This window comes from Phacochoerus africanus, chromosome 2 (assembly GCF_016906955.1).
Source record: "Phacochoerus africanus isolate WHEZ1 chromosome 2, ROS_Pafr_v1, whole genome shotgun sequence".
NCBI lineage: Eukaryota > Metazoa > Chordata > Mammalia > Artiodactyla > Suidae > Phacochoerus > Phacochoerus africanus.
Window position 1 is genome coordinate 264676374 of NC_062545.1, and position 17615 is coordinate 264693988.

Sequence of the window (17615 nt, forward strand, 5' to 3'; positions counted from 1 at the left end):
CCATTCCCACCAACAGTGCGGGAGGGTTCCCTTTTCTCTACACCCCCTCCAGCAGTTGTTATTTGTGGGCTTATTAATGATGGCCATTCTGAATGGTGTGAGGCGGTATCTTGTGGTAGTTTTGATTTGAATTTCTCTCATAATCAGGGATGCTGAGCATTTCTTCATGTGCTTGTTGGCCATTTGTACATCTTCCTTGGAGAAATGTCTTTTCATGTCTTTTGTCCATTTTTCCATTGGGTGGTTGGTTTTGTCTGTTGAGTTGTATAAGTTGCTTTGTGTATTTTGGAGATGAAGCCCTTGTCAGTTACATCCTTCGAAACATTTTCCTCCTATTCTGTAAGTTTTCTTTTTGTTTTCTGTTTGGTTTCCTTTGCCATGCAAAACTTGTCAGTTTGACTAGGTCCCATTGGTTTATTTTTGCTTTTATTTCTGTTGCTTTGAGAGGCTTACCTGAGAAAATATTCATCAGGTTGATATCAGAGAATGTTTTGCCTATGTTCTCTTCCAGGAGTTTGATGGTGTCTTGTCTTATATTTAACTCTTTCAGCCATTTTGAGTTTATATGTGTGCATGGTGTGAGGGTGTGTTCTAGTTTCATTGCTTTGCATGCAGCTGTCCTGGTTTCCCAGCAGTGCTTGCTGAATAGACTTTCTTTTTCCCATTTTATGTTCTTGCCTCCCTTGTCAAAGATTAATTGACCATATATGTCAGAGTTTATGTGTGGGTTCTCTATTCTGTTCCATTGGTCTGTCTGTCTGTTTTGATACCAGTACCACAAGGTCTTGATGACTATGGCTTTGTAGTATTGCCTGAAGTCTGGGAGAGTTATGCCTGCTGTTTGTTTTTGTTCCTCAGAATTGCTTTGGCAATTCTGGGTCTTTTGTAGTTCCACATAAATGTTTGGATTGTTTGTTCTAGTTCTGTGACAAATGTCCTGGGTAATTTGATAGGGATTGCATTGAATCTGTAGACTGCCTTGTGTAGTATGGCCATTTTTACAGTATTAATTTTTCCAATCCAGGAGCATGGAATATCTTTCCATTTCTTTGAATCCTCTTTAATTTCCTTGATTAATGTTTTATAGTCTTGGCATATAAGTCCTTTACCTCCTTGGTCAGCTGTCTTCCCAGGTATTTGACTTTTGTGGGTGCAATTTTAAAAGGTATTGTATTTTTGCATTCTTTGTCTAATATTTCATTGTTAGCATACAGAAATGTGCCTGGTTTCTGAATGTTAATCTTCTATCCTGCTACTTTGCTGAATTTGTTGATCAGTTCAAGTATTTTTTGGGTTGAGTTCTTAGGGTTTTCTATGTGTTGTATCATGTCATATGCATACAGAGAGAGTTTTACCTCTTCTCTTCCTATTTGGATATCTTTTCTTTCTTTTGTTTGTCTGATTGCTGTGGCTAGGACTTCCAACACTATTTGAATAAGAGTGGTGAGAGTGGACATCCCTGTCTTGTTTCAGATTTTATTGAAAAGGCTTTCAGTTTTTCTCCATTGAGTATATATTTACTGTGGGTTTGTCAAAAATGGCTTTGATTATGTTAAGGAATGTTCCCTCTATGCCCACTTTGGCGAGGGTCTTGATCATGAATGGATGTTGTAGTTTGTCAAATGCTTTTTCTGCATCTATTGAGATGATCATGTGGTTTTTTAACTTTTCTTTGTTAATGTGGTGTATGATATTGTTGAACCATCCTTGTGCCCCTGGGATGAATCTCACCTGGCCATGGTGTACAATCTTTTTGATATGTTGTTGGATTTGGTTGGCTAAAATTCTGTTGAGAATTTTTGTGTTTATATTAATCAAAGATATTGGCCTATAGTTTTGTGTTTTGGTGTTATATTTGTCTGTTTTTGGAACTAGGGTGATGATGGCATCATAAAATATCTTTGGGAGTATTCCTTCTTTTTCAACCTTTTGAGTAATTTAAAGGAGGATAGGTATAATTTCCTCTTTTTATGTTTCATAGAATTAGCCTCTGAAGCCATCAGGTCCTGGACTTTTATTCGTAAGAATTGTTTTTATGACATATTTAATTTCATTTCAGCAATTGGTCTGTTCAGGTGATCTATTTCTTCCCGATTCCATTTGGGCAGGCTGTAAGTCTCTAGAAAGTTGTCCATTTCTTCTAAGCTGCAAATGTATTGGCATATAATTGATGATAGTATTCTCTTATGGTTTTTGTATTTCTGTAGTATCTGCTTTGACTTCTCCTTTTTCATTTCTGATTTTCTTTATTTGGGTTTTTTTCTCTCTTCTTGGTGAGTCTAGCCAGAGGTTTGTAACTTTTGTTTAGCTTTTCAATGAACCAGCTCTTGGTTTGATGGATTTTGTTTGTTGTTCTTTGAGTCTCTATTTTATTGATTTCCTCTTTGATCTTTAGGATTTCCTTCCTTCTGCTAACTTTAGGTTTTGTTTGTTCTTCTTTTTCTAATACATTTACATTGAAGGTTAAGTTGTTAAATTGAGATCTTCTTTTTTGAGGAAGGCCTCAATTGCTATAAATTTCCCTCTGAGCCCTGCTTTTGTGTTATCCCATAGATTTTGAGTGGATGTGTCTTCATTATCATTTGTCTTGAGGTATTTTTAATTTCTTTTGATTTCCTCATTGACCCATTGGTTTTTTAGTATCATTTTGTTTAGTCTCCATGTAGTAAGTTTTTTATCACTTGTATTCCTGTTGTTGATTTCTAGTTCCATGCCATTGTTGTCAGAGAAGATACTTGAAGTAACTCCTGTACTCTTAAATTTGTTGAGGTTTGCTTTGTTCCCCAGAATATGGTCAATTCTTGAGAATGTTCCATGTGCACTTGAGAAGAATGTATATTCTAATTTTTTTTGATGTAATGTCCTGAAAATATCAATTAAGTCTAACTTTCATATTTTGTCCTTTGAAATCTCTGTTGCCTTATTGATTTTCTGTCTAGAGGATCTGTCCACTGATGTGAGTGGGGTGTTAAAGTCTCCTTTCATGATTATGTTCCCATCAATTTCTCCTTTTATATCTCTTCGTATTTGTTGTAGGTACCTGGGTGCTCCTATAGTAGGGGAAGATATATTGACATTAGTAATATTCTCTTCTTTTATGGATCCCTTAATCATTAAAGAGTGTCCTTCTTTGTCTTTCTTTATGGCCCTCATTTTAAACTCTAGTTTTCTGATATGAGTATTTCAACTCCTGCATTCCTGTCTTGCCTATTGACATGAAATTTATTATCCAGTCCACTGTCTTTCAGTATATATGTGTCCTTTACCCTAAAGTGAGTGTCTTGTAGACAACAGATTGAATGTTTTTGCTTTTTTTTTTTGTCTTTTTGCTATTTCTTTGGGCCGCTCCTGCGGCATATGGGGGTTCCCAGGCTAGGGGTCGAATTGGAGGTGTAGCCACCGGCCTACGCCAGAGCCACAGCAATGCGGGATCCGAGCCGCGTCTGCAACCTACACCACAGCTCACGGCAACGCCGGATCGTTAACCCACTGAGCAAGGGCAGGGACCGAACCTGCAACCTCATGGTTCCTAGTCGGATTCGTTAACCACTGCGCCACGACGGGAACTCCTGTTTTTGCTTTTTTATCCACTCAGCCATTCTGTGTCTTTTGATCTGAGCATTCAGTCCATTGACATTTAAGTTTTTTATTGATAGATACATATTTTAAACCTTGTTTTCCAGGTGATTCTATGTTGCTCTTTTTTTCTTTTCTTTTTTTGGTTGGATGGTTTCCTTTTCTTTTCTGTTTGAGTGCTTTTTAGTTTTTTGTGAATGCTGTGTTCTATTTTGATTTGTGGTTGCCCTGTTTTTTAAGTATGTTAACATTTTCCTATATCTGCTTGCTTTAGCCTGATAGTCATATAGCTTCAAACACCTCTTAAGAAATAAAATCATCTAATTTTTCTTACATCCTTGCCCACTGTATGATTTTGTTGTCTTCTTTTTTGTTAACATCTTCATCCTTAGATCTGTATGCTGGCTTATTTAAATGTCTGCTTTCCAATTGTGGTTTCCTCCATTTTAGATCTTCATTTTTTTTAATTTAGAGAAGCCCTTTCAGATTATCTTTTAGAATGGGTTTCATATTGCTGTACTCATTTAGCCTTTTTTCTTTGGGAAAAATCTTTATTTCCCCTTCTAATTTAAATGATATTCTTGATGGATAGAGTATTCTAATTTGCATTTTTTTTCCTTTAAATATATCTTGCCACTCCCTCCTGGCCTGTAGATTTCCTGTAGAGAAATCAGCTGATTGCTGTACGGGGATTGCCTTATCATTAATGCTTTATGTTTCTCTTGCTGCCTTTAGAATCCTCTCTTTATCTTTAACTTTTGCCATTTTTATTATTATATGTCTTGGTGTGGGCCTTTATATGTTCAACTTGTTTGGGGCTTTCTGTGCTTCCTATATCTTTATATCAGTATCCTTTAGATTTGGGAAGTTTTCAGCCATAATTTCTTCAAATATATTTTCAATACACTTTTCTTTTTCTTCTCCTTCTGGAATTTCTAGTATGCATAGTTTGGACTGCTTTATATTATCCTATAGGTCTCTTGTATTGCTTTCATGTTTTTTTCATTTGGTTTTCTGTCTGCTGTCCTGTTTGGGTGATTTCCACTATTCTCTATTCCATGCCACTAATTAATTCCTCTGCTTTATTCATTCTGGTCTTTATAGCCTTTAGCTCTGTTTGTATCTCTGCAAATGAGTTTTCTAGTTTTTCTTGGCTCTTCCTTATATTGTATAATTTATTTCTGAGGGACTCTGCATTACTGTTCATATCCTCTATTATTTCCTTCAGTATTTTCACTGTCTTTCATTTGACCTCAATATCTGTCAGACTGCAGAGGTCTGTTTCATTGTTGACTGCTTTAGGTGATTTCTGTTCCTTTAACTGGGAATGGTTTCTGTGCTTGTTCATCTTGCTCATGTTTTTCTTTTTTCTGTGAGTTTGGGGAAGCCACACTGTAGTCTTGTAAGGGTACTTCTTTGCAGGAATATGCCTTTGTATTTTTTGGGGAGTTGCTATTTATTTTTGGTGTGGGAGTTTGAATATTTTCTATCTCTTTCTTTGGTGTGAGCAGGTTGTCATTCCCAGAATGCTCAGTGTTTTTTCATGGAGAAGGAGGCAATGGGTAAGGCCAGCAGTCAGCACCTGGTCATTGGGCTCTCAATAGCAGCAAGGACCTGCAGGAATGTGGCACAGGCTACTCCTAGTTGCAGGGCCTTGGGAAGTGTTAATAAGCTCTAGGCAGGTCTTCAAGGTGACCAGAGAATTTGGCAGTAGCAACAGCAGGTGCATGAGTTCCCAGGGGAGTGAGAGCAACCACAGCTTATATTTGATTGCAAAGCCCTCTTCTGTGGTGATTGGAAGTGCAGGTAGTGCCTGTTCAGGGACCCCTATTGTGAGCAGGCAATGACCATCTCCAGAGTCAGTGATAACTGTGACAGTTTGCCTCTACCTGTAGACCATGCACAAGGCAACTTGTGTCACTTAGCTGACATATGATGTGCCTTACAGGGTGCTCCTATTTGTAGGATCCTGGGAAGTGACAGAAATCAGGTGTGTGGGTACTTCCCAGAATGTTTGGCAGTGGCAGCAGGAGGTGGTGTGTTCCCAGGGATTCGAGAGCACTGACAGGTGGTGTTTGTTCACAAAGCCCTCCACTGAGGTGCCCTTTAGGTGAATGGGTCTGCAAGTGCTTTTTGATTAGGTATCTCCAATGGCAGTGGGCCACACCCACCTCTGGGATGAGGGATGACTATAGCAGTTTGCCCCTACCACCTGCAGACCAGGCAAGAAGCACCCTGTTCCACTTAGCCCATGCAGGAGGTGCTGCACCAGCTGCTTCTAGTTGTAGGATCTTGGGATGGGATAGTGACCAAGTGTCTGGGCACTGCCAAGAGCATTTGGCATTGCAGCTACAGGGTGGATGTGTTCCCAGGGGAGTGAGAGCAACAGTGTATGGTGCTTGCTTGCAGTGCCCCTTTTCTTTCATTTTTGCCAACCCCTGACATGCCTGGTGTTGCAGGTGGAGCCCACACACAGGCCCATAGTGTTTGCAAGCCAAGCCTCCCATTGGCCTCTGAGATGACTGCTGCAGTCTGTCCCTGCCACCTGTAGATCATGCAAGAGGCACCATGTAGCAATTAGTCCCCTTGTGCCTACAGCCCACGCAATTAGTGCCTGGCCACTGATAGCCTGAACAAGAAACACCTAATATCCCCTAGAGAGCAAGAGGCTTCCTGCTGCCTGTAGCCTGGGAAGAGCCACCCCACCCTTTAAGCCATCAGACATATGCATGCTGTGGAGCAGGGAGTTTCCTATTGGGTCTACCCCTCCTGCTCTCCCCTCCCCAACAATGGAACCTTGCCTCTCCTGTTGGTCCAGACATTCTCCCAGCTTCCCTTTGCCATGGTTCCCCCCTTCATAGCCCATGGTGCACTACTCCTTAGCTCCGCATGCCATCCCCAGTCCTCTCCCTGGGACTGACCTCCAAACCTTGACCTCCAGAGCCTCTGAGCATCACAGCCTGTGGTATCCAGGCAGATGGTTCAGATGATCTGGGTGGCTCTCACTCTGCTTTGCTGTTCTCAGTCCAGCTTCTGCACTTTTCTTGGAAAATTTGAGGTCCCACCCACCTGGCTGATCTTTTATCAGTTAGGTCGCTTCCCAAGAGGTGGGTTCCTTTTCTCCTTCACAGCTCCCTCTCAGAAATGCTAGTCCCATTCTGATTCATCTTCTCTCTCTCTTTTTCTTTTCTTCTACCCTGTTATGTCAAAAGTTTCATGCCCTTTTTTGAGGTTTAATTCTACTACCAGCATTCAGTTGATGTTCTGTGAGAGTAGTTTTACATGTTGATGTGTTATTTTGGATGTGTTTGTGGAAGAAGGTGTGCTTGACCTCTTTCTCCTCTGCCATATTGCCCCACCACCCACATAATGTTCTAATGTATTTCTTTTAGTAATGTCCTAAATGCTTATCTTGTCAATGCAGTATCTACTTAATAAAGTACTTTGATAAGGGAGGCAAGAACATAAAAGGGAAAAAAGAAATTCTATTCAGCAAGCATTGTTGGGAAATCTGGACAGCTGCATGCAAAGCAATGAAACTAGAACTCACCCTCACACCATGCACAAAAATAAACTCAAAATGGGTGAGAGACTTAAACATAGGACAAGACACCATCAATCTCCTAGAAGAGAACATAGGCAAAACACTCTCTGACATCAACATCATGAATATTTTCTCAGGTCAGTCTCCCAATGCAATAGAAATTAGAGCAAAAATAAACACAATCAAACTGAAAAGCTTTTGCACAGCAAAGGAAACCAAAAAAGAAAACAAAAAGACAACTTACAGAATGGGAGAAAATAGTTTCATATGATGCAACCGACAAGGGCTTAATCTCTAGAATATATAAACAACTTATACAACCCAACAGCAAAAAAGCCAATCAATCAGTGGAAAAATGGGCAAAAGACCTGAATAGACTATACTCCAAGTAATATACACAGATGGCCAGCAAACACATGAAAAAAAGCTCAACATCGCTGATTATGAGAGAAATGCCAATCAAAACTACCATGAGATACCACCTCACATCTGTCAGAATGGCCATCATTCATAAGTCCACAAATAACAAGTGCTGGAGGGGCTGTGGAGAAAAGGGAACCCTCTTGCACTGTTGGTGGGAATGGAAACTGGTACAGCCACTATGGAGAACAGTTTGGAGATACCTTAGAAATCTATACATAGAACTTCCACATGACCATGCAATCCCACTCTTGGGCATCTATCCGGACAAAACTACTTAAAAGAGACACATGGGAGTTCCCGTTGTGGTGCAGTGGTTAACGAATCTGACTAGGAACCATGAGGTCACGGGTTCGGTCCCTGCCCTTGCTCAGTGGGTTAACGATCCGGCGTTGCCGTGAGCTGTGGTGTGGGTTGCAGACACAGCTCGGATCCGGTGTTGCTGTGGCTCTGGCATAGGCCGGGGGCTGCAGCTCCGATTGGATCCCTAGCCTGGGAACCTCAATATGCCGCAGGAGCAGCCCAAGGAAATAGCAAAAAAAGACAAAAAAAAAAAAGAGACACATGCACCCGCATGTTCATTGCAGCACTATTCACAATAGCCAGGACATGGAAATAACCCAAATGTCCATCGACAGATGATTGGATTAGGAAGAAGTGGTATATATATATACAATGGAATACTACTCAGCCATAAAAAAGAATGACGTAATGCCATTTGCAGCAACATGGATGGAGCTAGAGAATCTCATGCTGAGTGAAATGAGTCAGAAAGACAAAGACAAATACCATATGATATCACTTATAACTGGAATCTAATATCCAGCAGAAATGAAATTTTCCACAGAAAAGAAAATCATGGACTTGGAGAAGAGACTTGTGGCTGCCTGATGGGAGGGGGAGGGAGTGGGAGGGATCAGGAGCTTGGGGTTATCAGACACAACTTAGAATATATTTACAAGGAGATCCTCCTGAATAGCATTGAGAACTTTGTCTAGACACTCATGTTGCAACAGAACAAAGGGTGGGGAAAAATATATATATACATGTAAGGATAACTTGATCCCCTTGCTGTACAGTGGGAAAATAAAATGAAAAAAAAATAAATAAAAAATAAATAAATAAGGTAATGGGAAATAAAGTAAAATAGAATACAACAAAAATGAGCCGAACTATATTTTGAGTTAATATCATAATCAGAATAAAGGGGAAAATAAATAATTAATTATTATTAATCATCAAATTTTGTCTATAAACTACATTAACCAAAAAATTATAAACACTTTTTTTATTAAGCAAGTTTTTTGAGCTGATATTGTTTTGTTATTAACAGTGTTTTCAGTTCAAGATTCTGAATTTACATGCATTCAAAGATGTAGTAAATAAGTAAATTTTTCCTGTAAAAGAGAACAACTCCTGAATGGGGGAACTGTGTGAGGTACCTGCAAAAGAGAGGCTAGAAAGAACTCTATGGTGTCACACTAGAATTGAAGATAGCAACTTGAACTCATGGGTTGTAATGTGTATAAACAGATGGAAATTATATATCAGTATCTGTCTGGTTCCCATCTCCCATTCTTTCTGACCCACTTCTGGCCCATCTCCTAGGGGTAACCATTCCTTGAGTTTGCTTGTTTCTAGTTTCCATGTTCTGTATTTATTTAATATATGTTTCCTGGATGTATTCTCTGAGATCACTTGAAGCCCTGTAAGCAGCAAAGACCCGTAATGCCAAATTCAATTTTTGAATATCAGTGTCTTCTAACAGGAACCAAAGTGACTTAGAAAAATGGCTGATTCTAGGGCTGGGGCCAGGACACATCAAGACCAGGGAAATTTTTCTGTGCTTGGAAATAAAAAGTGCTCACTGAATGAAGGGGACCCAGAAGCCAGCTGGAAGGAGCTCCCATTAGCCAAATCTAGAATAGTTAGAGCTTCAAAATGAATAACATCAGTAATGGGTACAACTCAGAGAACAAATACAAATTCATGAGTCCATGATGATATAAAAAATTAATGAATAAAAGAATGAATATGGAGTAAGGGGAAGTTCCTTCCTATAGGAGAATACAGCTAATCAACATAGAAGAAATGATAAATTTTGAAAATCACCATTTGGCCACCATAATTGCAATAGTTTTTTTCCATATACGAATCATCAGTGGATGTTTGAATATAGTGGCTAAATTTTATTAAGAAATGTGTCATGGTTATATAGGCTGAAAGTATCTACAAAATGATACTTAGTTAATTACAAAGTTTAAAATAGTAAGTTACTGTAGAGAAGCTTGTAAACACTACCTTAAACAAATGAGCAATTATAAACTCACTAATAATTGGAAACATTTTTTTTTTCATTTTATGGCTGCACCTGTGGCACATCAAAATCCAAAGGTTAGGGGTAGAATCAGAGCTTCAGCTGCCAACTGACACCACAGCCACAGGATCATGGGATCCGAGCCACATTTGCTGCCTAAATTGCAGCCTGTGGCAACACTGAATCCTTAACCCAATGAGAAAGGCCAGAGTTCAAGCCTGCATCCTCATGGATTTTAATCAAGTTTGTAACCTGCTGGAGCAAAAAGGGAACTCTAAAGAACAAATTTTTTTTTTTGTAAATGAACTATACTTTATTTATTTTATTTATTTATTTTTTTAATTTTCCCACTGTACAGCAAGGGGGTCAGGTTATCCTTACATGTATACATTACAATTACATTTTTTCCCCCACCCTTTCTTCTGTTGCAGCATGAGTATCTAGACAAAGTTCTCAATGCTATTCAGCAGGATCTCCTTGTAAATCTATTCTAAGTTGTGTCTGATAAGCCCAAGCTCCCTATCCCTCCCACTCCCTCCCCCTTCCATCAGGCAGCCACAAGTCTCTTCCCCAAGTCCATGATTTTCTTTTCTGAGGAGATAGAACAAAAATTTTTAATGTAGCTGTGCTACTTTTGAAAAAATCTGGGAATGTAAGGCTGATGTTTAGTACTAATTAAGAAACATGCGTAATGCCCTTATCCTAGGACCCAAAAGTTCAGAAAAATTTTCAGCATTGTGAATGATAGTGTGTGGACTATTCTAGAACAAAGCCACTATACTAACTTCTTTATTGAAATATAATTTGCAGGGCCTGGGTAGCTCAGTCAGTAGAACATCAGGCTTTTAATCTGAGGGTCCAAGGTTCAAGTCCCTGTCCAGGCACTGGGTGAAATAGAGATTTCAAACAATATTGTGTTAGTTTCAGGTGTATTACATGATAAATTGACTTTTTCATATATTAAGAAATGGTCACCATAATTATTAATCTAGTAACTCTCTGTCCCCATAAACATTTACATTATTATCAATCATATTCCTTATGCTGTATATTGCATCCCAAGGTTTCTTTATTTTATAACTGGAAGTTTGGTCCTCTTCATCCACATCACCTACTTCATCCCTCCCCCAGTTTCTGGCCCTCTGGCAACTGCCTCTTTCTTCTCTGTATTTATGAGTCTGTTTTCATTGTGTAATTTGTTGTCTTATTTTCCTAGTCTCCAATTATAAGTGAGATACTATGATATTTAACGTTGTCTCTCTGCCTTATTTCATAGGGCATAATACCTTCTAGGTCCACCCATGTTGTTGGAACATGGCTGTGAACTGTGAGGTGCCCCTGAATAGCTCCCTTATGGCCTTATTGTTGCCAATGAAGGTGGCAAAGAGCTTTGTCTCCAGGATGGAATGGTACAGACAGTTTTTTTCACTGTTGGGGATTCACATTCATTCTTTTGTGTGTGTATATCCAGTATCTCAGCACCATTTATTGAAGAGACTCACCTCTCCCCATTGTGTGTTTTTGGCTCCCTTGTCAAAATCGGTTCATCATATATGTGTGGGTTTCTTTCTGGGCTCTATATTCTATTCCATTTTTCAATATGTATATTTTACTGGCACTAATATACTGTGTTGATTTCTAAAGGTTTAAAGTAGAGTTTGCAATCAGGAAGTGTGATGCCTAGAGTTTTGTCCATTTTTCTCAAGATGACTTTGTCTTTTGTGGTTTCATATGCATGGAAAAAGTGATGGTGATGGGGTGTGAGCTGCAAAATATTTCAGTGTCAGTGGTGTGTGGTCTCAAGATCTGTTAGCACTCTGTTTGGTTCTTTCTTCAGTGGATGGATGACAATTTCCATTGTATGTTCTTCAAAGTGCAAAGGTGTTCCTGGCCTCTCCTGCTCCTCATGAGCAGGCAGAGGATAGACCAATGTGTCACTGACATTAGAGACATCTTCTGGGACTCCTGTAGTTGAGCCCCTTTGGTCCCTGCACTGGATCCATCTCAAGAGGAACACAGGAAATTGGGCAGTTAAGTCAGTTGTCCTCTTCTCCAACCAGAAGCTTGGGGGTGTGTTCCCTGGGGTCTCAGTCCTCTTGGTAAATGTGGATCTTCCCCGCTGATTGTTCTCCTTCTTGTAAACAGGTGTGGAAGTGCTAAATATCATCAGGCAATGGAGGCATAATAGATGAGTCCTCAGGTAGTAGCCTGGTCCAGCACAGATTGGAGCAAGGTGGGGAACCATTGCTTGGCTTAGATGTGTGGTTGATATGAGGACCTGGAAGAAGAGGGAGAGAAAATGTGTGTTCATATTCCTCATATAACCATGTGTTTTTAGTGACTGATTCACACAGTGACCTACATGGTGCCACCAGGCTCAAGTGGCCATAACATTAAAATTAACTAAAACGACCTGAAATTAAAAGTTGGGCTCTTTAGTTGCACTAGTTATATTTCAAGTCTCCAGTAGCCACAGGAGACTGGTGCTGCTGTACTGGACAACACAGCTATAGAATATTTCCATCCTTGTGGAAAGCCCTATTGTACAGTGCTAGCAAGAGACCATGGAGGCTGGAAATCTGCAATACACGTGTGTGTGCTTGTGTTGCTGTGTGCATGTTGCTTCTTTTTAAGTTATTTCTTTGTTGGGTTTGATCACACATGATTCTCAGTGTGGGTAGTGGAGTGTGTGTGTATGAGCATATATGGTTTGTGAGTTGTGAGGGTGAATGGATGTGGTCTTGGCTTTTTTTAAAAAAAAAACAGCTTGTGAGGTGTAATTGCTATACACAAAACTGCACATATTTAATGTATATAATTTGAGGAGTTTGGATATGTGCACACACTTGTGAAGCTACCACCACAATCTAGGTCATCAACATATCTCTCTTCTCTCAAAATGTCCCTGTGTCCTTTTTATATGGTAAGAAAACTTAACATGAGATCTACCCTTTCAAGAAATTTTGAGGTGCACAGTATAGTATTTTTGACTCTAGGCATTATGATGTAATGCAGGTCTCTAAACTGAATTCATCTTGCATAACTTAAACTTTATTTCAATTAAATAACACCACTGCATTTCTCCTTCCCCATAGCCCTTTCTGACTTCCATTTAGTCTCTGCTTCTATGAGTTTCTCAAAGTGAAATTTTGCAATCTTTGTCCTTGTAGGACTTGCTTATTTCACTTAGCATAATATTCTCTATTTCACCCATCTTGTCAGAAATAGTAGGATTTCCATTTTTAAGCCAAAATTATAATCCATTGTGTATATGTGCCACATTTATCCATTCATCTGTCGATGGTCATGTGGCTTGTTTCCATAGCTCATCTATTGTGCACAGAGCTGCAATGGATATGGCAGTGTATTTTCATCTCTGAGATCCTGACCCCAGTCCTTTCTGGTCTACACCCAGAAGTGAGATTACTGTATCATGTACTAGTTTTATTTTCAATGTCTTGGGAAATCTCCATACCACTTTCCGTAATGGCCACATCATTGTACATCTCCACCAACAGTGTAGAAGGGTTTGTGTTTTCATGTTTTTAAAACTGTGATTGAGAAAAGATTTCATTTTAAGGATGTAAGTAAGTTGGTGTGAATCCATACAAACCTCACTTCTGACTAGGATGAGCATAGGTTGGAGAAGGCCAAAGAGCAGCATCTGGGGTTTTGTTTTTATGTCACTATGTTTCATGCTGAGTGTCTGTTTTTGTGTATAACACACTGACACTCTCCTTCTCCTCTCCTTGGATGGCTGTAGAGCAGAGAGGGTCATGCAAGGGCCTTGGAAATATGTGTAAGCATTTGACCTGCTCAGGCAGCCTCACAGCCTGAGTCTTCCTTTGTCTCAGCTCTAGACATAAACAGACAGCAACCAAGTCCTCTTTATGCTAAGTTGGCACAATTTATCCAGATAGCTTGAAGGCTCTTGAACTTCTCACAATATTCCTCATTGATGTTTGATGATTTTCACATTTCCACTCTGGGGAACAATGTGGAGTCAATTTTAGAAGCTTGTTGAGTTAATCAGAGGAGTGCAAATTCAGATAAATGTCCTTGGTACTAGAGCATCTGCAATATCTTGGGTCTGTGTTCTCCTCACTGGGCAAATTCACATATCCATTATTTTGCATGTATGCTCAGAACTGAGCCATTTTAAAGCCCTGGTGATGGAAGGGGAGAGACATAGAGACAATGTCAGGTATTAATCAAGCTATTTCTTGGAAAAGTTTTTAATACTGCAATGAGTCAAGTGCTGTGGACTAATATTCAAGGGCCATCCATGGTCTGGGCCTGTACCATTTCCTGGATGTGAGAGAGAGACCTCAGAGTTCAACTCATTTTCAGAAAGGTACTTGATCTTGCTTGATGGCCTCCTGAATCTTTGCCATCTTTGTTTCCTGATGTCTGCTTAGCCATCCTGCCCAAGTAATGAGTTGATTTATTTAATTTTTGGATCACTCTCCTTTAGATTCCTATTTATAGTGCATATTTATTGACTCATGATATGTTTTTTAAATTAAAAAAATTTTTGATAGAATATATGTAACAAAATGTAACATTTCAATAATTTTGTGTACATTTATGTGGCACTAAGTAATTCAGGTTGTTGTACAACCATCACCACCAGCCACCTCCAGAATTTTTTTTTCCCCAAAGTGAACCTCTGTAACCCCTGAACAAGAACTCCTCATTTTCCTTCCCACACCAGCCCCTGGCAATCACCATTCCATTTTTTGTTTCTATTAATTAGACTATTTTAGGCATCTCATATGAATGGAATCTTACAATATTTACTCTTTTGTGGACTGCATGATTTTACTTAGCATAAAGTCTTCAAGGTTCATTCATGTTGTGGCTGTATCATGATTTCTTAACTTTGGTAATGCTGAATGGTATTCCATTGTATGTATAGACCACATTATATTTATCCAATCATCTTCTAAAGGACATGGATTGTTTCCATCTTTTGTCTACTGTGAATAATGCTGTTTTATTTAAATATGGGTGTATAAATACATTTTGGTCGCTGCTTTCAATTATCCCGGATACGTAAGTGGAAGTAAAATTCCTTAATCATATGGAAATTCTATTTAATTTTTTGAGGAACTTTCTAAATGTTTGTATTTTCCTTCCTCTCTCCCTCCCTGCCTCCCTTCCTACATTATTTCCTACCTTCCTTCACTTCTTCCTCTTTCTCTTTCTTTCCTTCTTTCTTTTGTATCTCTTACATTCATTCTAATGATAAAAATAAGATTTTGTGCCAAGCACTTTATTTTGTACATGGTACATTAATCTTCCAAATAATGCTTTAAGTGGTGGGTGCGTGTGTGAGTGTGTGTGAGTGTGCATGTTTGTGTGTGTTACACAGATATAAGCACATAAGCAGTCTGACAGTAGAGCCATGGAAGGTACTGTGTCTTATTTATTACTCCCTCTCTACTGTCTATCATGATGTCTCCACTTGGTACAAAAGAGAATGAGCAGTTCCTTATTGCCACTGAAGGGCTTGATTGAAGTCATGCACTTTCTCCACATGACTGTCAGTGTTCAGACAAATCATGTTGCATTCCTCCCACCAGATTGGATGAAGCATCAGTGTGTGTGTGCAGTGCAGTAAGACCTGTCTGTACAATGAAACCATGTGACGATGTGGTAACTGCAATGGTCAGTACTTCTAGGTCCCAGGATTTTCTGCTTTCTTTTCATTCCCAGAAGAGAGAAAAGCAGCATGAGGAGTCAGAACCAGAGCATCGTGTCCAAGTTCCTCCTCCTGGGGCTCCCCATCCATCCAGAGCAGCAGGGCATGTTCTTTGCCCTCTTCCTGTGCATGTACCTGACCATAGTGCTGGGGAACCTGCTCATCATCCTGCTCATCAGGCTGGACTCTTGCCTCCACACCCCCATGTACTTCTTCCTCAGCCACCTGGCCCTCACAGATGTCTCCTTTTCCTCTGTCACTGTCCCTAAAATGCTGATGAACATGCAGACACAGGATCAGTCCATACCCTATGCAGGGTGTGTAACACAGGTGTATTTTTTCATATTTTTTGCTTGCATTGATAACCTTCTTCTTGCTGTGATGGCCTATGACAGGTATGTGGCTATTTGTCACCCTCTACACTATGCCATCATCATGAGGGAGGAGCTGTGCATATGTCTGCTGGCTGGATGCTGGCTCCTTTCCTGTGCCTATGCCCTGACCCACACCCTCCTCCTGGCTCAACTATCCTTCTGTGCTGATAACATCATTCCCCACTTCTTCTGTGACCTTGCTGCCCTGCTTAAGCTGTCCTGCTCAGACACCTCTCTCAATGAGCTGGTCATATTCAGTGCAGGGGCTGCAGTTTTCATTTTTCCACTGAGTGGCATCTTGGTCTCTTATGGCCGCATTGGGCTCTCCATCCTGAGGGTCCCCTCTACTAAAGGGATCTTCAAAGCCTTGTCCACCTGTGGCTCCCACCTCTCTGTGGTGTCTCTATTCTATGGGACAATTATGGCCCTGTACTTTTCCCCCTCATTTGGCCAGTCTCATTACAAAGGCATCATTGCTTCTGTGATGTACACAGTGGTCACCCCCATGCTGAACCCTTTCATCTACAGCCTGAGGAACAGAGACATGACATTGGCTCTGGGGATTCTTATCAGAAACAACAACCTTTTCACCACATGAGAATCACCTAACCATGTTCTTATTTACTCGTTGACCTTGTCAGAAAAGCCTTAAAAAGTTGTGTGTTGATCACCCATGTCTCTAGCACGTTCATCACTGTCCTTTAAATAGTCATTGTTATTGGATCAATCATTTTCCCTTCATAAATATCTCTTGTCCATTTATTCCTCCATAACTCTAAATATATCATTAGCAATAAAACACGTTTAATATTTTGCTTTTCAATGCATCCGACTCCTCTGTTTTTAAATTTTATTTTTTACATGTGTTATATTATTATTACATTTGGATTTTTACAGTCTTTAAAAGTGTTTGTGTGTGTGTGTGTGTATGATATTATGGTCATCTCTTGACCATTGTTTTTTAAATTTTTAATTCATTAATTATTTTGATATATAGACTACAATGTTGTGTGAATTTCAGGTGTAGAGCAAAGTGATTCACTTTTAAGTATATTACATAGTATATATTTTTCATATTTTTCCCTTATCTGTTATTACACAATATTTAGTGTAGTTCTATGTGCTAAACATTTGGTCCTTGTTTATTATCTACTTTACATATAGCAGTGTGTATATGTTAACCCCAAACTTATAACTTGTCCCTCCCCCCATTCCCCTTTGGTGACCATTTTCTATATCTGTGGATCTATTTCCATTTTGTGTATAAATTTACTTTCAACATTTTTTTTCAGATACAACATATAAAGAGTATCCTATAATATATGACTTTTTCTGCCTGGCTTACTACATTTAGTATGATAATCTCTAGGCTCATCCATGTTGCTACAAGTGGGCATTATTTTATTCTTTATGTGGCTGAGTAGTATTCTATTACACTGTGTACCACATCTTCTTTATCATTCATCTGTTGATGGACATTGAGGTTTTCCATGTCTTAGCTTCTTGCCTTCCAAAGCTACAAATATTCAGTTGAGCTTCTAATGTTCAGTTTTAGTAAAGTCCAAAACTCTTACGTTTTCAATGTGTTATCAAGTTAATAAAGTACTTTAGTACATTTTCTAAACCTAAATATACTTTCATTTGTTGTGATTTGACAATAGGGGAGGACACAGTAGTCAA

The 17615-nt window shown here is 39.4% G+C and overlaps 1 protein-coding gene and 1 non-coding gene across 2 annotated transcripts; both read left to right on the forward strand.

The window, feature by feature from the left end:
- The first annotated feature begins 10668 nt into the window (after nucleotides 1–10668).
- TRNAK-UUU (transfer RNA lysine (anticodon UUU)) lies at nucleotides 10669–10741 on the forward strand. Its single transcript has one exon. It is a non-coding gene; the product is annotated as a tRNA-Lys (tRNA).
- A 4677-nt stretch (nucleotides 10742–15418) lies between these two features.
- Nucleotides 15419–16534, forward strand: LOC125121358 (olfactory receptor 1J4-like). The gene has a single exon (XM_047769594.1). The coding sequence runs from the start codon at nucleotides 15592–15594 to the stop codon at nucleotides 16531–16533; it is 942 nt and encodes a 313-aa protein (XP_047625550.1). The 5' UTR covers nucleotides 15419–15591; the 3' UTR covers nucleotide 16534.
- The last annotated feature ends 1081 nt before the right edge of the window (nucleotides 16535–17615 follow it).